The sequence below is a fragment of the Apis cerana genome, linkage group LG2 (assembly GCF_029169275.1).
Source record: "Apis cerana isolate GH-2021 linkage group LG2, AcerK_1.0, whole genome shotgun sequence".
NCBI lineage: Eukaryota > Metazoa > Arthropoda > Insecta > Hymenoptera > Apidae > Apis > Apis cerana.
Window position 1 is genome coordinate 4,645,133 of NC_083853.1, and position 24,903 is coordinate 4,670,035.

A 24,903-nucleotide genomic window follows, 5' to 3' on the forward strand; every position below is an offset into this window, starting at 1 on the left:
TAATCAAGTTTAAAATATCTGGTTATGTAGAAACGTACATTTCATAAAATCACGCGTAAAATAAAAGAAAAATATCCTCGGTGTAACTTGTATATCGTGCACGTAACGGATCACAATTATTTAATGCTTCCTCGTTACGTAATTCCATACATTTTCTTCACACAAGCGTACGATTGCATCGAGCGCGCGGGATGCACACACGTCCGCGATTTATTTTCATGGTATCAAGCAAATCATTCAGTAACACGCATTCCATCAGCCGGATGCTCGCACGCATTATCTACGCTAGGAAGAAAACTACGATAGCACTCTCATCCTGTAATCTATGTAAGTACGCACAACTTGTTTCTTCGTCTCTTCTTCTTCTTTTTTTTTGTATTCTTTTTCTTATTCCTTTCCCTTCGTTTCTTGCTTTATTCGATTTAAACGCGTGCAAACGCGTGAATAGGATTTTAAAATGATAAAGGTTGCGCAAAGTTTTCTTCTAGAGAGATATTTTTCTTGGAAGAGTATCGTGAAAAAATGTTTTTCCATTCATTGGTTGAAATAGAATTTGTTAGAAAATATTATTAAGATAAATAAGAAACGTTTTATATCTCTTTTATTCTTATGATTTTTATAGCATTCCATTTCTATTATTTTTATCATACGAATTTTTTTCGAACATCTTTCAGTTCGTTTACTTTTTCATGTTTTTTTTTTATTGTAGTGAATTTTCTAGATTTCTTTTCGTTATTTTATCTTGAGGTAAAGTCCAATTCAAATTTCAAAGTTAAAATTGAACCTGACTTTTTACAAAGGTATATTTCGCGTGCAAAAATAACACCAAGTATATAAAAACGCGGACGATAGACACAGTGTATAAAAATTATTGAATGTTTCATGGCTACAATATTTGAATTGTTGTATATTGTACGTAGTTACATACAATTAATTGTCGGAGAACATGAGAATAGGAATCCTATTCAAACCACTGTGTAATTAAGCTTGTTTGAAATTTGAGTTAATTCCAGGTCTCTGATTTAGTATTGTCTGCTGGTTTCTGTTCTCGTTTCTCTTATCTTTGATGAATCAACTAGTTTGTTGCTAACTAATTAAACCGCGTTAAACAATTCTTATTTTAACGCATCGCTTATTACATATCAATTACATATTTTCCACGACATCAACTTCATTAACTTCTTTTCAACATTCTATTATTTAAAAAAAAATCCATAAAATACGAATAAAGATATTATTATTAATAATATTGCCATTAACGAAACATTACACATTCAATTACACATAACAAGTTTCCTTTTTGATATTTTCTTATCCACAGCGATCTATCTCAGAATGTTTCATCGTTTCGGCCAATCGAAAACGAGGGAAATCCTTAAAAGAGGGAAACGCGACGCCTCAGCAACAAAAAAAAAAAATCGTCGGGGACAAAATCGTGACGACCTCGAACGTCCACGCGACTCTAATCGCATAAATCCAGTTAACATCGAGGAATCTCATCCCTTTGGAATTTCGCTTCTTTCGTCCACGCGCCCGCCCCTTCCAAGCCTGTCACCGCCAATTCCCATAGGGTGCAGCGTAGAAATGCCCTCCAGAAATCATCCTAGTCGCTTAATTGAATCGCTGACTTTGATGAATATCGGCTCCGACCGTCGCGCGAGGGGCACTTTATTTTCTCCCTGCCTGTTTCCCCTCCCCTCCCCCCGTGTCCCAGGCCAACGGAATCCCGCACCTTGTCGTCGATGCCGACTTCTTGCATGCTCGTTCGCTCGTGTAATTACGAGGCCGCCGCTCGTGGACCGCGAAACGTGGATCGGGATCGAACCGAGTTGTCCTGGCAGTTTTGCCTAAATGAAGGGGGAGTTCGATAGACAGAGGGATTATGGCGGAGGAAAATGTGCATGGTAACCCCGCTGAGAAAGTTTTGAAAGGATGGTCTTAAATTTCATAAAATTTTTGGGCTCGAAGAAGACATTTTTCCACGAATGGAATTCTTTGGCCAGCGATATTTTCGAAGAGGATGAATTTGATCGGCAAACGAGAAGATTATCAAAAATGGGTGCGTATTTTTTCTAGTACAGTCTCCAATTCGATCCAGTTTAAAAGTGTGTGTAATTAAGAGACAACAGGGGGAGCAAGAGTAAACAGGCTGAACGTACGAAACAATTAAATTTGCAGGCTACGATTCCATTGTTCGTGCGATTCAATGAGCCGTCCTCGAGAGCTTCTTCCTCGTCTTATTCGTGGAACAATTCGTTTGGGATAAATTAACTTACGAAATGCCGTTCTAAAAATGAATCGAATTCCGAACGAAAGAGAGCTCGAAGAAATACGCGTGGCGAATAATGGGATTCTGCTCTGGCAAGACATTGAATGAAAAAAAGGGGAGGGGGAAAGAAAGGAAGAGAGAAAGAGAGAGAGAGAGAAGGGAGAAGGAGGAACGCCTTAAGGTATTTTCACCGCCGTTGTAATAGCATTGTAAGCTCAAAGCTTCTTGGCTATCTTGTTTGAGATCTCCGTGAAGATGGACAACGATTTTCAACGGCGCAAGCATTATCTCGATTCGTAAAACATGGGACCTGTCTGCTTATTTTCCAGGGTAACTCCAATATTTGCGGAAGCTGAGTGTAAAAGGGTTGGGACGATCCATTGCTAGGAAGGAAAACGCGTTACACCAAAGAATGGCGATGTTTTCGAATGAAGAAAGGGAAAGAGAGATAAAAATCGTGTACGAGTGACTATCCTCGTCGTTGGCGAGTTGATTAATATTCGTCGTTAAACTGCCCTCCTCGTAAAATTACTTTCCGACGTTGAACAAGCGCGTAATTGCGTATGCTGTATAACGACGAACTTTCGTTTTATTTTTTATCCTCTGTCTCTTACACCTTTGTCTCTTTCTTCTTTCCTCTTCCTCGCGAGAGGAAAAAGGTTTCTTTAATTGTTGAACTGCGCTAAAAGAGAAATGCGGAATTTTTATCTCGCAGTATTCTCGTTTTAAATAGAAGAATATGTAATAACTTGGGAATGAATTTGAAGGATTACTTCTGCAGAGTTTGTTATAAAGTTTGTTATTACGTAGTTTTCATCGAAAAGATAATTACGTTGAATAATATTCATAAGATGATATAAAACGTGTATTCACGTTATAAAATATAATATAAAAATTATTGTCTATCAATAATTTCCTTGTTAAAAGGATTTGTAAATTTCCGAGGGATCTCAAATAAAAGATAAAATGATTTATATCATTGGGAAGAAAAAATAAATTTTTTATTTTATGAGATAATAAAAATTTAATCAATGTTCCTAAATTATCTTTCTTAATAAATCAAATTTTAAATAAATTGTAGAATTTGAAATAAACGTATAGAAAATTCTAATAACTTTTAACTTATAAACCAATGTCAATAAATTAATATCCAATCTTTAAGAATCTTTAAGAATTTACTTTGCATTTAATGATAGATAAGCATTTATTTTGATTCTTATTATTTTGAAACATTCTAAAAAATTTTTTTTGTTCTTTCTTATCCTACAGACCGTAAAAGTTAAAACCAATAAACTTGTCTGACGTTAGACATGAATGAAAGTCTCAGGTATTAGGTGCATGAATAAATATTGGGTGTTTGAAATGATGTAAAGAGATAGAGTAAGTATGTACATAGGATATGTGGTATAGAATACATATTGACTTAGAGCAAACAAGAGCATGATGTGAGAGTGTTCCTTTCAAAAAATGTAATCTACATAATCTATCAATCTAAGGATTACACTTGAATTAACTAGTTACGGACTGAGAACCGACCTGGTGAAAAACATAGGAAGAACAAAGAATAATGAAAAGAGAGTAAATGACTAAATAACTAATAAAGAAACGTAAATTATTATCAATAATTAATTGGAAAACTTCTTTCAACAAAGAAAATCACTTTGCATGAACTTCATATCGGGTTAATAAGTTTAAATTCGTACAAAATGAAGTTCTGTATGGAAAAAAAAATTTTGTTTGCAAGATATTGTCATCACCCGAAGAGATAAGAGCACCGATAAATTTTTATTCATATTCCGTTTCTACAAATCTGTTTTCCCTAGCTCTGAACCAATCCAAATCACGCACATAAAGATCTTCGATTCGGCGACATCGAGGAAGATTTCATGGCGAGGTTCGAGATGGAAAAAAAAAAGGAAAGGATGTCGAAAGTCAAACACGTAAAATTTTGTTGCTCAAGATGTTGCAATTCATCGTCGCACGGTGATCTCATCCGCGGCGGATTGCAGTCGCATTCAGAGAAGTTTATCTCCATTTCGCGAAGCAAAACGCGTGCCGTGTCCTTTTCTCCCCCCCTCTCTTTCTCTACTATTCACACGAGGTTCACACCCTCTCTGTCCGTTCCGCGTTTTGTCGTCAACGGGCACAGAGAGTGAACAAGAAGAAAGGGCATTCATTTCGTCCCTTTTGACGGCGATGAGACGCAAACACGGCCGTATCTTTTTCTCTCGTTCTCTTTTTTTCCCTTACTCTTCCGCAGATATCTATCCTTTCTCTATTTCCATGACTTTGAATCTCAGCAGTAGATAACTAACGTGTGGACCCACGCGGCTTCCTTCTTACCAACGTCTTCGCCTTTCGGCTCGCGCGCAAGCGGATGTGTTTCGAAATTTTTAAGTATTTAAGGGGATGATAGAGATAGTCTCTCTTTCTTAACGTCTCTCCGGGAACGAGTAAATTATTTTTTATTTAAGATTTATTCCGTAGACAGAGATCATTATTATTCGTGATGTTTTGGAAAAATTGAGATCACAATTATTCGCGTTAGGCAAAAAAAAATTTCTTCTTTTAAATAGTATAATTTTGAAGAATCTTTAAGGCAATTATACTTTTAAATTAAGTTTTTAAGTTCGGTCTCTTGATTCAACTGTTTTTTTTTTTTATTAAGTAAAAGAAATATGTTCGATTCGGGATCATTGAATAAATTGTAGGATTATACAAAAAATTTTAAATGCAATTAATACAAACGTAATCTCAATTTCAATTTTAAATTTTCCCAAAATGGAATTTGTTTGAACAAATTGAAAAAAAAATGAACGAGTAAAATATTCACGTCTCCATCTTCCATTAATATTTTCTTTTCTCACTAATAATATTTATTTCTTGACACAAAATATTTAAAAATAGTAAATAGTAGATTGTAAATTTTAAAATATATTCAATTAAGTTAAAATATATTCGATTAAACTTTATTTTCAATTTCTTAATTTCTCCTCTTCAAATATAAAATACGATTGTATAAATAAAAACTTCAAGATACTTCAAAAATATAAGAGGATTGATCTCCTTCACATAAATTGATTACTTTCTTCGTTTCATCAATGCTTGAATAGAAGTATTTCGGAACAGAAATAACCGTCTGCAAAGGGAGAAAAGTTAGAGAAGCACTTTAACAAAAAGTTTAACATGTGGACATCTCTTTCCACCGATTGAAATTGAAATTGAAATCATATACCGTTCAAAGATCCCGCGAATCTTCTTATATCACTTTTTATCGGACTTTCGCTCAAATATTTTATCTATAATGAGACAATTCTCTCGATTCTCTCGAGCGAGTCCCGTTTTTTAAGAATTTCATAGTATAGAAAAAAAGATATTTCAATTATTCGTAGAAGAATAAAATTATAAAATAATTTCTTCAAAACTTATCTTAACCTAGAAATTATTTCTTAACAAAGTTAGAAAAAAAATATTGAAACTTCAAAAATTAAAAACAATCAGTTTCAAAAAGAAAAATAAACGAAATTATAATTTCACGATTAATACAGAATGGCACGATTGTACATCCACTTCGATGCAAATCCGATACACAAACAATTCAATGGAAATAGCAAAGAATTACAGAGATGTCACGAAAAAAAAAAAAAAAGAAAATTCGAAACGTGGCGTGTTGTCGGTTCACCAGAAACGCGATGAAAAAGAAACGATCGTGATGTGTAATTTCGACGTGGCGGCTTTGTGCCGCGTGGGTGCATAATGTAGCACCCACCATGCAATTTTGTTTAGACTCTCTCTCGGAAATAAGCGTGCCCGAGCGTTAGGCGTTGCCCTGTGAAATTTCCTCGCTGCCCTTGCTGCCCTTGTCTTCGAGCGTTAGAGGTACCACCACGGAACCAAGATGGCGTTATCGCGATAAAAATTGCACACGTTTCATCGTTCTCTTCGTGTTTTGTCTACTTCGATGCGACCGCAGGAAACGGTGATTCCAGCCGCGTATAAAACCTTATCGGGCGTTGCACGACTCGCTTCCAAGCGAAAAAAGATAAGAGTAATGAGAATGGTGCAACGACCTTTTATTCGAAGGCTGTACTCGTGGTAAGAGGGCGCGAGTTATTTTCCGAGTTTTTGGACGATGCAAGATCCCTCGATAATTATATTCTTTCGAGAAAAATATTTTTCTTTCTTCTTGGTAGAACCTTTCACATACGTTTTTGCGTTCGTTGAAAGACGATGTGCGTTTGTTATATATTTTTAATTAACGATTATACGTACAGAGGATAGGAAAAAGAAAATTGATTGCAGTGAAATAAGTTTTCTATTAATATAATCGTGGTCAGACATGTCTATTCACGCTTTTTTATTTTATAAATACGAATTTTTTTCCTTCTTTTTTAAAGAAAATTTTTAAAGAAGAGAATACTTGCATAATTGGAACTCTAATTGAGATATTAATTAATCGTAAACCGGTTAATCGAGATTTTATGTGTAATATTATATTTATTACGGAGATATTAAAAAGGAAACATATTTTTTATTGGAGAAATTACATTAACAAATAAGATGTAAAATAAATGAAAATTTTAATTGACTTCGCTTATTTATATTCAAACAAATAAAATTAATCAAATGTAATCAGCAGTAAACGTTAAATAATTATTTTAAGTAGTTATTATTCCTAATATAGAAAGATAATTTTGACAAGTGAATTTTATATTTAATTTTTTTTTCTAATTCCAAATAAAAACATACAATATTAATTTACAGATAATTTAATATCTGTTTTATGTTTAAATTAAACATATTCGAAATTATGTATATCAAATGAATTATTGTACATCGCATTAAGCTAATTAAACAGGATAATTAAATGTTGGCATAAATTTAATGCAAATTATCACAAATGAAGTTTAACTGAAATGAAGAGGGATCATTTGAATCAAGCTTCCTTTACTGAAAGCTGTTACTACTGCTCGATAATTAGGAATCGTATGAGGTATAACTCGACAGCTATTACGGTAATTATTTTAAACTTTCAGAAAAATAATAGTGTACAACTTTATGCGTGAAATTAATCATTGTACACATCTTACACATATGAAGATAAAATAATGTATTTAAAAAAAAATTAACGTGCGACATATCGAATTAAATAAATCTTGAAATAAACAAATCAGAAATATTTTATTTCAATTCAAATAATTCCATTAATATTTATCATTCTATTAATTTACATTTCTTATATTTATATAAGAAAATCTTTGCAGAAGCCATTGTCAAGATATTACAATTTTCAAGAAATTATTAAAAATAATCAAATTCTATCGTATAAATTCATGTACCTTGAATTTTCTCTCTTCTCTCAAAAGAAAATAAAAGCATCGATATTTACGAGCACCTTTCACAATATTCAAATAAATTGTCTTTCCTACATAAAGGAAGAATCGACAATTTATCATCGATAATTATATAAATAAAAGATCGCGCGAGAAACGAGTAGGTATAATATTATCAAAATGATACACAAACTCCGTATGCCATCTATTTTTCGCATATAATGTCTATTGTTCCCATCCAAAAGAAGCAGAACAACCTTTTCTGCGCCTGCAGACATTCAAGGACAATTGCGGTAAGAATGGTACCGGAAGATGATGCGAGTACAGTCGTTGGCATTGAAACAAAAGGAGTTTACGCCTCATTTTCAGAATTATAGTGGCATCTCTAATGAGGGACGTGCACTTTGAGGCCATTTGAGGTTACATTGGTAATTGTCTCGCCAAGATTACTTGCTTAAGCGATTTTCCTTTATGCTTGCTCAAGACCCATGAGATACACGTTCCTGGGATAGAATGCGAATTCTCTTCGAATTGTCTTTCCTTAATTGGACCTGATTCTCGATCTCAATTAGAGCAGTTTTCTTGGCTACAATTGCGGAATTGTCGCATATATGTATATCGGTTGTTCTCGACTCCTTGGAATTATTCTAATGAGATATTTTTGAGAGGAGTACAGGTCAAATTTTAGGAAATAAAGAACAAAATTATACGTTTCAAAAATATTGAATGAATGAATAAAATGCCGATTCATTGGACGAATTTATATAAAAATGTAAAATTGAATATACGTATAATGAAATCATGACTTGTGATTTCATCATTAAATTATAATTTTGAAAAAGTTAATTCATAAATTTATAAAGTATACTATCAATTTTATCTCTTTTTAAGAATGGGTAAAAGATAGAAGATATTAAATGGTATAATAATTTTTCACGATTATTTTTGTTGGAACAATCGTTGAAAATTTTAGTGTTATAATATAAAAAAGTATATAAAAATAAATGGAATGTTTTGTCAGATAAAATTTAAATAAAAATTTCCTACGTAAATTTCTTAAATAAATTTCTTAGTAATCAGAGAAATTTTCAGAAACTTTACTGACTGGAAAAGGTTATTTTACGAACCATTACTTCGGGTTCTTCATTAAGCATTCATGGAACCAGTACTTAAGCAATTTCCTCGAACATACGTTTTAAAATTTTTTACATTGAAAAAGTTTCTCGTGTAATCTTACATAGAAAACTTTGAAGAGAATATAGCTTTTATTTTATTAAAAAAAGAAAGAAAGAAATAAAAAAAAACCATTTCACACAAATATCTTTCAAAATACCTATTTTTCTTATAGACTTTTCATTTTATATATAAGATTTCAAATTATTAAAATTTCCAAAAATAAATTTTAATTTTGTTACATATAACTACTCTTATATTATATCATATATATCTTCAATCATAATATTAACTTAATCAATCGATCGAAATATTTTTAAATTTCAATAAAATCAAAATCTTCAAATTTTTTAAAATAACTATCACGTTTTCTCCCTTATTAATTATTTCGTTCAATTATCTCAAAGATTCTTTTCGAGGATTCTTTTTTCAAAAAAAACTTTGTTTCCTTGTTCGAAAGAAAAAGAAAAAAAGAAGAAGAAGAAGAAGAAGAAGAGAAGACAGAAACTTAATCCAGCTTTGCAACAGACACATTTGATACTGAACGTTAATGCCGCAACGGTATTATAGCGGCTCCTCCCGCTTCTTCCGCGTCTACTAGGCTAACTTTCTTTGACCTTGAGAAGATTAATACCCCGGGATTTAATTAAAGCCACCAATTTTAATCATAACGTTCATTAGAACCGGTAATAATCTTCGTGTTCAACCGGCTGACGGAAGCCGCGTTGCGAAAAGAAATCGCGGGCGAACATTAACTAACCATCTGATTGATTGCGCTCGTCATGCTCGCTTCCGCTATACATTTGCATGATGCATTTCCTTCAAATTATAACTTTGCCTGTTTGAAAAATCTTGCCCATCTTGAAAATGAAAAAAGAGAGAGAAAGAAACAAACGAGAATTTCGATCGTTTTTAAAAGATGGAATATCTTAATTTTTTTACTTTTTTGTGATTGAACGATATATTTGTTCGCGTCATTATATAAAATATCGTAAAAAGAAATAACTTATGATTATTTCGCAGCCTTATCAAATGAGATGATATCTTATATAGAAGTGCAAATTTAGGAAAAAAAGTTTTATGAAAAGTCTTAAGACTTCCGTTTATTATTTATGAATATAATAACTTTCTTCGTTGGTTTTACATTAGAAAGTTCAATTATTAAAAAAAAATATTAGGAAATTTTGTTATGTAATATTTTCTAACAAGGAACACACGCTTTATAAATAATATCCACATAAATATTAATCAATATATTATATTTATGTGAATATTAATAAATCATGTATAGCACTCGTTAAGAAAAAAATCTACATTATTATTTAAAAGTTAGTATAAAAAAATATTATATTCTTACATTGCACGACGTAAGCTCCCAATTCTGCAGCCAAGTCGAAAGACACGGGAAGTCTTCCTTGCAGAATATCCTGTTTCACTTGTAAGAAAAATTGATACCTATGAATCAAAAGAAAAAGAAATATTATTTTTATCGTAAAAATGAAAAAGGAGAACAAAAAAACTGTATTTTTTTCTTCGACTAAATTAGTTGGATAATTTCCTATAATTTTATTATTTTTTCCAATGAATTCAAAATTCAATAGTGCAATAAAAAAAGCAAAAACAATTTAATATCGAAATAATAAACTTTACAGTAGTTCTTCCTTTCTTCTCTTCATCCTGAAAGAAACATAAAAAAAAAAGAAAAAAACGTTTATTGCATGTATTTCATGAATATGGTTAATGACATGTGACACACGTGAAAATAAGAAAAAACAGCGAGGCGAAAAGAGCGTATCGAAAGGAGGGAAGCAAAAGTAGGAGCAGAAGAAGAAGAAGGAGGAGAAAAAGAAGAAGAGCAGAGGGGAAATAAAAAAAAAAGTTACGACTGGGGTCAACTTGCGGTCACGATTCGCCTTGAATTTCGATTTTACTATCGTTGTTCTCGCGATTTCTCCTCTTGCAAAGTCATCGTTAAAAGGATTTCGTAGCTTTTTTTATTTTTTTTCTCTTTTTTTCTCGCTTTACAATCCACATTGCCACGACTTCACTTCACCGATGTCACTTGTCGTCTCTTCTTCGTATACGCTTTCTCCCTTTCGTTACGCGCATAAGCCTATTCCCTCGTACGCAGATTCCTTTTCGCTAGCACACTTTTTCTTCCCTCTCCTCCTCTCGCTTTTTCTTCATTTTCTGCCTGCCAATCTTTTGTCCCGTGTCTTTCCTCGCTCATCCAACCTGCCCCCGAGAGGATATTTCACCTTCGTCTCGACTCGTGTTCCTCCGCTTTTTTCCTTCTCTTATTTGCAAACACGATTTATCACCGTGTTTTTTTGTTTATTGGAACAATATATTTTTATTTACAGCCAGACAAGAAGATTTTTCGTAAGAAAATCTCTTTGGATATTATTTATAGATAAAAGTTAATACAAAATTATTTATAATATTAATTTTGTAAGAAGATGAACGATTTTTTTTTTAGCTAAAATCCAACTAATTAGAGTGAAATCATTCATTAAAAATAGATGAATGCCTCTATTTCATCATATAAGGTTTTCTTTGTCTTACATCTTGGAAAAAAAATAAAAACTATATAACATAAGTCTTTGCAATTTAAATTAAAAGTTAAGTGATGTACTTGATGTTTTATAAAATTATGCGATTAAATCGTTGTTCTCTAATTTGTACCATGTTCAAATTTATATTACGCGAACAATTTGAATTTTAAATTAATTCTCACATTTTAATCTAAAATATTTCTATAATATATAATTTTTTTTGGATAATATATAAAATTTATTTTTTCATTGTTTAATTACTCATCGATTAAACGTCCACTTTAATATTTAACGTATCACCAGAGATTTAATTATCTTCTATTTACAATTATAAATACAATTTCTTTATATCCTTGAACGAGTATCTTCATATCTTTTTCTTCTTTCCAGAAAAGAAATAAAATAGTTCGTATCTTCGATGTACAAACGATGTTCTCGCTTAAAGCATCAGTCGACTTGTCGCACGATAAACTTCCTTTCTATTTCATTTTCTTGATATACAACGATCCCGTTTATTAACACATGAATAATTCCCCGCACTGACTGTGCGGATACTCCGCATCCTCCAAAACCCCAGACCGAATCCCTCAGGGACTTTTCCCTCTTTCGAATAATTCTCTTTCTTTCCCTCCACCTCCTCCGCTTTATCTCTTTTCTCTTCCTGAATCCTTACTGATGCAAGGATTACTTTAGAAATTTCTTTTAGGATAATTCCATAAGATTTACCATCGCTCTTCCGTTTTTCCTACGTCTCCATCCTCGATCGCACAAATGACACGTATATATCTATATCGTCCTCCTCCTCTCAACACCCATTTCAAGAAATTTAATATGTTATCTTGAAATCGTTAAAATCCCATTTATTAAGTTTCTCTTTTTCAGAGGGGATTCATTTCTTCTCTCTCTCTTTCTCTTTCAATCATCGCCTCAATTTTTCGTTTGCGCAACCTCGAACTTTTTTTTCTTCTTTTTCGCGTACGTAAGATTGTTTGAACGAAGTAATAAATACTTTGTTATGTAAAAATTCAATTTATTTAATGAATGACGAGCAATTTAATTTTACACTTTAATTATCTTCTCTTCGTTTCAGCTAATGTAAAATTGCCATTGCATATTGCTTTTCGTGTTTATCCCAATGTCTAAAGTCACTTTTTAAATTTTCTACCTATTTCGTACGAACATTCTGTTCACGTCTCTTTTTTCTTCTCTCTTAATCGTGTCGTCTTACGCCGGCTCTTTCATTCTTTTTCTTTCTCTCGACAATTTCTATTTCTGTATTCTTCTTTCTCGTCGTTACACAATTTCAAGAGGAGAGCATCGTTTATCAGCGCTCCATGTCAATGCCCGCAATGATTATAAATCAGCCTGCATTGTTAAAACATTGTCAATGTACTTTCTCGTTTTTAAATAAACGTATTTTTTTTCTCTCTCTCGTTTCTCGCCGATCTCTTTCCACTCGAATTCGCCAAAGAAATTGCCAGCCGATTCTGGATCCCTCCTCCTTGTGCATTCTCCATTTACATCGCGTTTCAAGCATTCCTGATTTACGCCAGCTTTTTGCCTTTTCGCGATTTTCTTTCTTTTCTCGGATATTTTAACACAGGTTCTTTTTATCGTCGAGGGATTTTAGTTTCGTACTGCGAGTCACGAAGACACTATTTAGACACTAACGTATGCTTTAACGATCTATATCTTCGTTAATTTTGAAAGAAATTGAATCTGTTATTAACGAAAAATAATTTTTAAGAATCAATTTGTTCAACATCCCTTATGAAATCAAGGAAATATCAAATGATTGCTTTTTCAATTACTTAAATTATTATTAATAAGAAAAGAGATATTTGTAATAAAAGTCTGATTGATTCTAATAAAATAGCCGCATTTTATTTATATCAAAGGATATAGATAAAACTATAATATGTGCACACATGTGCATATCATCAAATTCAAATTTTTAAATTTTGAAACCATTGAAAATGATCGTAACTTTTTGACCAGATATTTATTTTTATATCGATTTATTTGCCTTATTGTGACGTCAATCCGTTGAGTCAAATTGTACATGGAGAAATTCTGGTCAATCCGTGATCAGTATTTTATGGCAGATGTCGACCATTATTCAAGATTTTTGTGGCGAAACGAGAAATCCGCAAACGATATTCGTTCACCTGATTCAGTAGTAGAGCCACATCATTCGATGCACATATCGAGAAAAGGAAGAGAGAAAGAGAGAGAAAAAGTGAAGTCTCTGGAAACGAACGAACTCAATCTATATGCAAATGCGTTCATCTTTTATCTCGAGTATGAGCAATCGATGGACGCTTGTCGAGATCCTGTCGTGGTTGCAGTTTCGACTTCAATGCACAATGAACGAGCCACGGGATATCAGGATCTAAGCACTACAAGCGGTGTATAAATAATATCAATAACGAGATGCGCATATTATCTCTCCCCCGCTGATTATTACAGTTCAACCTTGACAACTCGAAACTCGAGGAAGTTAAGATTTTCGAACTATAGAAGCTCTCATTCATAGAATTTGAAATATGAAATCTCAGTTTCATATCTTAGATTCATAGGTTTATTCCAAGTATAAAGAGGCTCGTTGGCAAATTTTTTAAATGTCAAAAACAAACAGCAGGTTTTTTTATTCTTCATTTTCATTTCATTTTCGCTCGAAAAATTGTACGTATATTTATAAAAATTTATAAAATTTCTTTCAATTCCTTTAAGAACAAAGGATCGACGTAAAATAAATTTCAAATTTGCTTTGAAGAGTGGCATCCTATCACGCAAGATCTATACACGTGCTATCGTGCCTATTTCGTATTCACGGTGTAATGAAAGCATGTTGAATCGCCTTTGTGCATACATTCACAAGACTCGGCACAGGCACAATGATGCGCATTGATGCGCTTCGTTACTGGTGTCGGAATTGATTTGAAGGATAGTAAAAAAAATTGCTTCGTTCATTAATCCTCCATTAATCGTCCATAAATCACAGCCGATCAATTACAAAACGAAATGTAAATTTCCGAATACAACATTACCGAATAATTAGATTCATTTTGAATACAAAATAGAATCAAAGGAAACGATAATGAATTAAAATATAACGATAATCGATCGAATAAAATTTCATTTGAGTTAGCAGCAATTGATTTAGCAAGTAATTATATTTTACGATTGAATTATTAACATAGCGTTGATAATATCGAGGACGAATAAGATGTAAGAAGATAAATTCAATTTGATTACCTTGTGATTTCTTCGATGAGTTTGCAGGGATCGGCCGCGTAGAATTTCACACCGAAATAGAGGGTGTGGACATCCGAGCTCGGATCTCCTTTTTGGACTTTCAATTGTTTTCCAATCTTCTTGCTTGGATCGAGCCATTGCTATAAAGATCACATATACACATACGATCGAGTATTACTCGTAAATAATTAATCCCTTCGAACGATCGGACCGTAAGAGTTACGACGAAACTGTTGGTCAAGCGGACCGGAAATTACAGACAGCTCGACATTTCCTGTGAATAATAATTCTATTCCTCTCCTTCATGGCCCGAGGGTTGATGATATCGACTCGATTTTTCATCTAATTTTTTTTATCTAATTGAAAAGGGTAAATTATTCCATATCTGCTCCTTTAAATTAGAATTGATTCATTCGAAATCATATGCGTTAATGTTATTGCATTTCGATAGTACGAAGATAATTTCTTTAATTATAGATAAGGAAACGTTTGCAATTGCGAAATCTTATTCAGAAAGTAAAAATTAATTTTATTAATTTTATTAATTATTCAGAAAGTAAATTAAATTTCCAAATTGATATATTTTTACTTGAATATCGAGGTCCACGACATCACAGATATTAAAGAATTTTGAAAAAAGATTTCGATTTTAAATGGTAAAATTTTTATCATCATCATCATTATATTTCGTTATATTATAATAATTATAATATTGAAATATCCTATATTTCCCAATTATTAATAAACGTAATGCAAAGAATAGAAAAAGTCATCTTGATTTTTAGTTAAAATCACGAATTCGATTGTTCCCTACACAATAATTAACACAATAAAAACTCAAATCAAAAATACGAAACCAGACTTATTTTTCGATTATCACTAAACTATGTAAATCGAAGGGATGGCTTATATTGAAACTTCGATCAAATGTAATCTAGACAAGAAACATTTCTTACCGTCTGATTACCGTGATCCAGGTAACGTAGCCCGAAGTAAGCCGTCTCCAATAAATTCAAATGCCTGAACACCCTGTCCAACAGTTCTTGGCCGAGGTTCGAGCTCTGGAAAAAATAAGAAAGAAAGAAAGAAAGGAAGAAAGCAAATCGTTGTTTGATTTATCCCGTCAATAACAATGGAGTTACCGACACGAAGCAAATTACTTCCTACATCAATATCGGCGCGAGTATACTTTCGATCCGAGTTCGATCAACCGTGACGATTTAAATCGTGATGCGCACGCGTCATTGACCACGTCGTACTTCCAATTGCATTAAAACGCGTTTATTCGCCTTTGCATATCTACGAGATACGAAATACTAGATCCATCGATCCTGATTCAAGGGAAGGTTGCGCGACACGTTTCATAACGGTTCTTTTAACCGGCCGATTTCCATCTGTTTCCAACCGAAGAGCAACCAGCAATCTGTCATTACGAATTCCGCCGATTTTCGTTTTTCTAACCGCACGCGGGATAATTAACTTCTGTCCGTGAACGTATCAAGTGTGCGACGTTAACTACTACTGCTATTATCGTTACACGAAGATAGGTATGATGGCGTTTCAGGAATGTCTTATCTTTCTAATATCGAGACAAATAATAAAATGCGAGAGATTGAGATGAGACTGAATTCGTCGATGATCGATTTTTTGGTTTTTTTTTGTGTATACGTTTTTTACACAATTATTTTATAAACGTAATAAGGGAGGGATTATTGGTTTCTTGCTCGTAAATTCCAGAGTCTGGAACGATGTTTTGATTCTTTGAATAAGTATAATTCGTTTTCCAGAAAAATGATATTGTATACATTTTAACTCTACAGTATGAATATGTAGCAAGATAATATTTATTCTTGTCCTATCATAAACATATTTAATATTGTGATATCTAAACGAGATACAGTTGTCCATTAAACTTTCACTTCGAATACTTTACCAATTAACATACCATGCTACTAATCAAATATTATATCTAGAAATATTAATTTATTTAATCACTTATATTCAAATCGAAAAATATATATTTTACCATTCCTGTCTTCAAGAATTAGAACACGAGAGAGAAATTTTTCAAATCGAAATGATTTATAAGAAATTTTCAATTATACTGATGTCTATTATTATTTTATATTATTTTTATTTCTTATAAATAAAATCTATCGAAAATTAAAAAAAGAAATTTTAATAATACTATAAAAAAATTTTAGAGAGAAATTAGTCATCCTTTCAAAAATTCATTTACGTGATTCGCAATATTCTACAAGTATTTCAACATATTCGTAAATACGTATTCGTAATAATTGTTTCGACAAAAGGAAGGGAATAAAAAAAAAAAAGGAAAGAAAAAAAATTCGAACAGACGAGTCAGCTATATAACAATTAAAAGGGGGAAAAATACGAGGATAGTTTGCCGCATCGATCCTGATGTTAATTTAACCACGAGGCATGCAACCGGTGAACTGAGATTGAAATCGCTGGTTTCCGGTTCCCAGTTTTGTGGTTCAGAATCATGACTCGTTTCTTGTACGAGGAAAACTAACGGGAATCTGTGCGATGCACGTTTTCATTTTCGTTTGTTCTTTCAAGATATTTATAGATATATTTATAGATATACGAAAAATATATAGAATAACAAGAAAGCGAGATTCAATATTTATAAGATTTATAATATTTAAGAGAATATAATATTCAAGGAAAGTAAAAAAATATAACGAATTTAATTTGCGAAGGAATCAATGGAACCTTACTAAATAATAAAAATTAATTTTTTATAGAAATAATTGCTTTGGGAATCTATGATTGAATATTTTTTATTTCTCTCATAGTAAATATTATGTTTCGCAAATATCGAATCTCTTTTCTTTTATCGCCCTGTAGAATTTTTTTTTTTGCTCGTAGAATTACTACTTTTCATCCTTTCACCTCTTTCTTTTTTTAAAAATTTCTAGATACCTTATACGAATCTATATATTACTTACAATAACATCGATTGTAACGACAAACATAGAAATAAATATGAAAATAATTTTAATTACGATATTAAAATATTTACATTGGTAAATATTTTATATAGATAGATATTATCAGCACACGAATCGATCAGATACTTACAAACAATGGTGCACCTTCGAAGAAGATACATTATCTGTCTATCCTCTTAGAAGCGAAACATTCCATAAACCCGACTCTGTATCTCCTTCGATCGTTCGTTATATATATACAGAGGAGAAGACGCGTCTCTTGAGTTTGTACGCGTGCACACACACCGGATGGAATTCGAGGATAATAATTGAAGTCGAGTCTGTGATGCCTCTAACGATCTCGCGGTGGCTCGACTTTGACAAGTTGTGCGCGATATGTATTGATCATCGCCACGCTGTGCACGTATTCGAGAGACAATCGTTAGTTTGCTCCGTTGCGACTGTCACGCTTCGTGATTTGTCGAGGGAAAGCGTTCAGGTCTCGTGAAACCGTGGAATTCGAAGGCAAATTAGAAGTGAGTCTTTCGAATGATCTGGGTAACCGTGTTGGTTTTACTTTCGTAGAGATATTGGAAAATATGTATGGGAGTAGTTGTGATTCTTTTTTCTTTTATTTGAATTTGATTTAAATTACGATTATTCAAAATTCCTGTGTTCTGATATGCGATAACTTTTTGGTATGTAGAAATTTTTTACCGTTGAGTGAAATTTCTTCTTAAAAATTTTTTCTATAAATATCGTGGATAAATAAGTAACAATCTCATATATTCAACTTAAATAGCACGTTATAAATTTTGAAACATTGAAAGGCTTATTAAACTATCGAGCCATTTGAATATCATTATTCCTTCCATTCCCTCTATATCATTTTCTCTCCAAGTGCTCATTACACCACACAAATATTTCAAATGTACACGGATCATAAAAAATTCCACGATACTAAACGCATTGTTGATTTCTCTAACGATCAAATGATAATATATAATTTAAATGAAAGAATGATATGAATAATCGAAACTTATACTTGTACTATCGAAACTTTCATCTGTCTAGTTATATTAACATTAATGAAATCTGAAAAATAAAATTAATTTTTTATTCCCTTTCTTAATTATTGGACTTTATAATTGAAAAAATTATAAATTTAAAGGGAAGACGATGCAATAAAATAATTTATAAATAAATATAATATTATAATTTATATAATATTGTTATGTAATATTGTTGAATTCGATTTGCACTCGTTTTTCCATAACGTGTTTTTATTTATATAATTTATAACAATAATTAATTAATTTATAATTATTTATAAAAAAATATAATTATTTTACTATATAATACAATATTCTTTCGAGGAGCGAAGAGCGACACGTCTGTTTCGTTCCGTGTCCCGAATACGACTGAGTTAAATCGATATCAATAACATTCGATATTTACATTTCTCGTGCCGCGATTTATGTTATCCACGGCGTTTCACGTAACAATATAATAATTAATTTAATTATATAATAATTTAGTACGTATATTAATTAAAAAAATTGTTTAATTTTTTTTTGTTATTAAAAAAAACGATTTAACGAAATATTTAACTAGACTATCTAATACCAAATAACAATAAACTAAATTTTAAAAAAATATTATCTTTCTATCTTGAATCTTATGTAATCAACAATAATCAACAATTATATTGTTCGATAATTAATTAAATAAATAATGTTTCACGAGAAACTTGAATCGTTTAAAAAAGTTTATAAAATATTGTTAGGAATTTAATTACGATATAATCGACGATATAAAAAATTTTCTTCAACAATTGCAATGCTTTCTGTTCAAGAACTCTAAAAATAATATATTTTTTAGAGTTCAGATTGTAAAAAAACCTATGAAATTGAAGTTTAAATAAATTATGATTAGAAACGAATAAAATAAAAGTATATTAACAAATATAAAGGACAAAAAATAAAATAATTATGTAACACAATATTAAAAAGAATAAAGTATCTTTAAAAATAAAATAGAATAATCTTTTCAATAATAATTTTAATTTTATGTATAATAAAAACTGCAATTTATTCGTTTTTACTTTTTCGAAATTTCTTCACAATAAATTACAATTCTAGTTAAAAATGACTTAAATTAAAATTATTGTCAAAAAAATTTAGAAACTTAAAATATTCGTTAAATTATTCTTTCTTATTGTACTTTTTTTACTACCAATCTACTTCCAATTTTAATTTCCATTATCCAATAATAATTTCCATTATTTCTATCTTTATAAAGAAAAAAAAAAGAAAAAAAAAAGAAAAAAAAAGAAAAAAAAATTTAATCCCAAATTTTTATCTCGAATAATCAACGAAACAATAATCAATTGAACCACTGCATACGTTTCATAAATGTTCGTCCACCGGCGTTCACAACACAAAAGAGTTAAGTATTAATCAATAGCCAACAAAAGAATTCATTAAGCAAAATGAAGTAATGATTTTCGATAGCCGGTTTTTTCATCGTTCCGGGGTCAACGACAAAACATATTGGAGACTATATACACGAACGAAGAATAAGAACGAGGAATGGAAAAGGGACAGAAAGAAATATCGAACGAGGCAGTTCTGTCCTGCTCTCGTTTCTTCTTTCCTATTCCTTCTTTCCCCCTTCCCCCCGCTTCCACTCTATCTTTTTACTCTCTCGTTCCGACTGTGTCTCTCGTATCTGGATCGCAGCGTCGTGAAATTTATTGTAAGCACCGTGAACTCATCCACGGATCTGGCATCTATTCTACCTCTGCTGCACCTGCACTTTTACCGCGAAGAGGTGGTTTGCACCTTCCACGGATCAAGCCAGTTCTTCTTCCGCCCGAGACGGGTATAATGACATTGGAATCGGTGCAACGAACGAATGCGGATCGCGCGAGCGCGTAATCTGTTGCGTATTTTCAACGAAAAGTACGATCACTGGTTTCTCCTCTCCGCCCGCGAATTTATTTAACGAACAAGAGAAGTTCGTAAATGTTGCACGAAACGTTCTGTACTTACACGTATGTCTATGTAAAACTAAAGTAGGGAATTTGCTTTATCGGTCGAGTGCTCCGTGTGAGAACGTACCTTTTCAATGATTCATTCGAAACTATGTAAAATCGACTTTCCTGGGACGGGAACAGTTTTCTGGAAAGTGGTTTTTTATGTTTTCCGATTTTTTTTTTAAATATTTTAAAAACAAGTTGTTGTGGACGGATACGTACAGTCACGTTTAGCATTTTTTTTTTAAATAAATGCAGATATTGAAAAAATTTGTTCGATCTATTTCACGATTATTATTAATGTTTAAGTTTATTGATGTGAAGTTTACAAAGTTTGAACTGAGAATTGAGAAAAATTCTGTCCTACAAAGAGCAAAAAACAAATTTCTATTGTAATTAAAACCTAGTGATACGGGTACAACTCGTTTCCTTCTTTATTAAACCCTGATCGTAGACGGAAGTAATTTCCTTTATAACGCATCACTCGCGGCGAATAGTACAGGCAATTTTATTAAAACATATCCTTATCTTCCGGCTCACTCGTTGAATCACTTGCAATACGTAATCCAAATGAAATAGAGCGTTTGGGCCACGAAGTGAATCGCGATTTTATCAATTAAAATAGAAAAAAAAAGAAAAAAATCGCAGCTACGGTGCATTGTAACTAAAACATGTATATACCGAAACAAAGACGCAATCAAAATGGAAAAGAGACGAGAGAGAAGAAAATGATGAGAAAGAAAAGAGCAGAAAAGAAACGTTTAACATGATCCAAGGTTTACTGCTCATCTTGACCGGTTACTTTCCTTTTAAATCTCGATAATCTATGCGACTGAGATCGCGAACATCGAAGACTTTTCGAAAACAACGACGACTACGATTAGAAAACGGTGAACCGATGAACGATCGTACGAATGCGAGCACGCTTTTCTTGTCCACCAGCTACGTGATCCTCGAGAGACACGCGTGGCTTCTGAATATTTTGAATTTCGTGAATCAACTTGCTGCCTTCATGGAATTGCAAACGAGGGAAATAAGAGTTGTATTTTTTTTTCTTTTCTTTTCTTCTTTCTTCAGAGAGATTTATGTTCAACGTCGCTCTGAAGAAAGACGGTTGGTGGAAGAAATTGGAGAATACGGATTACAGAATGTTATACGTATGATAACAGAATCTAAATATTGCTAGATACAGTTCGAATTATATCCTATTATTAATATATATATATATATATATATATATATATCAAAGAAGATGGTATGATTTATAGAAAAGTTGAAGAATTTCGTTGCATATTCGAATCGAAATATTGCCAAACGATAAAAAATTTACCTAAAACTTACTACGTAAATTGTACTTACTACCTGCATAAATTATCGAAAAATATCAAGATTCCCTCAGACATCCACGAACAATCGTAAAGTGGATAATTGCAATAGTACAACCCCGAAAAGACTCTTTAAAGATTCTTTCAGTGCAGCAGCTGGTCTCTGATGGAAGCTTGCTAATCGTCGGATCGAAGAAGCATCGCTTCAACGTCCGCAAGAAGAAGAATCAGCTTCGATCCCGCTTTCTCTCCTCGTGTCCCCGTGTTGAAGTTCGTTCGATCGCTTCCAGGATGCATTGTTTTCATCTTTTTTCTTTCTCTCTTTCTCTCTCTTTCATCCCTTCTTTCTTCAGCTCTCGAGGAAAGCCAGTGGCTCGGTTTCGGTATACAACGACATCGGTATCGGCGGATATACATATATATACCATCTGTACACGTATAACAGAGCGAAGGTCTATGCCCTGATGCTGGTTGGCCACGATGTTCGGGCTCGGGGGTACAGGAACAGGCAGAAGAGGCAGCAGCAGCAGAAGAAGAAGAAGAAGAAGAAGAAGGCGTTGGAAAGGAGTAGAACGAAGGGACGTGACTCGATAGAATCTGGTGGGGCTTATTCCACCGGCCTTTTTTCACCTTTTGCTTACATAATGTATTCTCAAACGTACATACGGGCTCTTGGTACTCTGCTACCAGTGAGCCTTTACGTATGGCATCCGCATGGGCCCTCTCCTTCTGTCTGTGGCGCCCTTGTCTTGGTACGCGCGTCCACGTATTACCTACTCTCTCTCTCTCTCTCTCTTTCCCTTTTTCTCGAATATCCGTGTGTAGGTGTACGCGAACGTCCACGACAACGGGAGGAGACGACTCTTGTCCACGTATACGTCGGTGAGAGGCCGTTCAGCCGTGGCCGACACGACTGTCGTCGTTGTTGTACGGCCGCAAACGTGACGGAGGCGTGTCACATCGGAATACAAAAGGTATAATACCCACATACCGATGCCGCTAACTCATACCTACCGGGGAATACCAATTTTCGACGAGCTGTTCACTCGACGCGGCCTCGACGCACTCGGCCGATCGCCCCGGGACTAACTATTCGATCAACAGCCGCGTGTGTGCAGGCACACGCGAAGCTACAGGTGAATAATATCGTCCCACCAATGAATTAACCCTACTGTTGCTGGTGTGGAGGATGATCAGGTTTATGTAATAGGTCGGATGCAGAGGTAACTCGAGTTTCGTTCTCGCCTGTAATCGAACGCTTTTCCAACCATCTCTTTCTTTGTTTGATAAATAGCTCTTAGAGTATCAATGGGTTAACAATATCACGAGCTCGCTTGCGCTTCCACTCGTCGAATTGAAAAGCATAACAGCGTAAATAACAATATCTCCCAATTTCTACAAAATTGTTTCAAAAGGGAAGAAGAGGTCCTATGGATCCTGGCTCGATCCGTACGCAATTCTTAGAGTCATTCTGTCCCCGTCAAAATTTGTCTCGGCGAAATAAAAGGGATGGCAGCATGCTCTCGGCGAAACACGTATGGACGAGCGTTTCGAGGCCAATCAATTATCACGATCGATCACAATTAACACCGTTCGGGACTTCTTGTGATCACGGACGACAGCCAAGCACGAGCGAACGAGCTCGTAATCAACAAAACGAGATAGAGGCGGGGAGGGGAGGGGGAGGAGGGAGGTTTGGTCGGCTCGTTACACGGCGAAAATAAATTACACGTTTTCGTGTTGGCAAAGGTAATCGTTAAGCAATTAAATAAATTAGTTAATTAAACGCGCGGCGTACAGGTAAAACGGCTTATACGGCCGATGCGCTTCTTGCACGATTCGCGCGCGAGGACGATACCTCCTCCCCTCCCCGGGTTGTTTGTCACTTTTTCCAACCGTGGCGAAGGCCCTCCACCGCGCCGCGTTGCTTGGCCGGCTCGCGATCGACGGGAACCCGAGTAACTTACCGCTGGAAAGAAGGGAACGCTTCGGTAGTTGCACGCACGCATCGCGTGTACGGTGCCCCCGCCGTGGTTCTTTGCCATTGGCCGGCCATTACCATTTTTCACCCACAAATCTGTGGTTACATTAACTCGATATTCCGCGAACCACGGCACCGGAATTATGAAGGATTCATTCATCGTGGAACAAGGGCGGCTGATTAACACTGCCCGCTTCCATTTACCGTGCTCGTTATCCGATCTACGTGCGCAAGGAGGTGGTAATAACGAACGAGGATTGGCGGTGATTTCCAAGTAAAATGAAATTTTGTTTCTCGATCAAAATCAAAATCAAGCTTCGAAGAATATTATTTTTTCGATTCGCATGCGGAATCATTGTGTACTCTTTTTTGTGCTGAATCCATCTTTAAATTGTATATTCCAAACTAGGACGAATATAATTTATTCTCTCATCCCAATCTTCTACGGCAAGATCAAATATCCAAAAATTATTATACTGTTCAAGTATTGAATTTTCTCGAAAACGAAAGAAACGTTACTCTTTCCTTTCGTTCCCATTTTTGCACGTCAAAATCGCCATATATACATATCCATTCGTATCATCCCTGTTTACGAGCAAAGAAGGAGGAAAATGGAGAAACAAAAAAAAGAAAAAAATAGAGAAGAAAAGGCAAGGGACATAGAATTCTCAGCGTGGCATTTCTATCACGGTCGATCGGTCTGTCGTCTATAAATAGTTGCGTGGTGGACATAGCCCAGAGAATGCGTAGTCCATACTTAATATGCCCCTGGCAGGAGGGAAGGTTTCGATGGCCGCAAGGACAGCACTTCGTCAGGCCATTTGTCACTTTTTCTAAGCCGCGCCGCTAAGCTTGACGTGAAACGTCTTGTACCTTTGCTATTTATGCTCCGCGGCGTGCTTAGGATCGATGTAGCCGAGAGTTACTTAGGTGGAAGTAACGCTTCGATAGTTCTTGGTATCGAGTTGTCGTTATTACGCGCAAACAACAAGGCGGTAGTTCTTGCCTCACCCCG

General features: G+C 33.9%; 1 protein-coding gene and 1 long non-coding RNA gene across 12 annotated transcripts in view; one reads left to right on the top strand and one right to left on the bottom strand.

The window, feature by feature from the left end:
- Positions 1–24,903, bottom strand: part of LOC107995386 (band 4.1-like protein 4A) — a 64,404-nt gene that overhangs the window by 6,252 nt on the left and 33,249 nt on the right. For all 11 annotated transcript variants that reach the window (XR_009828947.1, XM_062071860.1, XM_017052867.3 and 8 more), the window contains 3 exons: positions 15,545–15,649; positions 14,589–14,728; positions 10,133–10,230 (listed from right to left, as the gene is read on the bottom strand). Coding sequence is in view for 10 of the 11 variants with exons in the window: in XM_062071860.1 (XP_061927844.1) it covers positions 10,133–10,230; positions 14,589–14,728; positions 15,545–15,649 (343 nt within the window). In the remaining variant the exon portion in view is untranslated. The remainder of the gene's footprint in view (positions 1–10,132; positions 10,231–14,588; positions 14,729–15,544; positions 15,650–24,903) is intronic.
- LOC107995388 (uncharacterized) lies at positions 197–5,763 on the top strand. Its single transcript, XR_001765543.3, has 3 exons — positions 197–327; positions 1,322–2,059; positions 2,179–5,763. It is a non-coding gene; the product is annotated as an uncharacterized LOC107995388 (long non-coding RNA).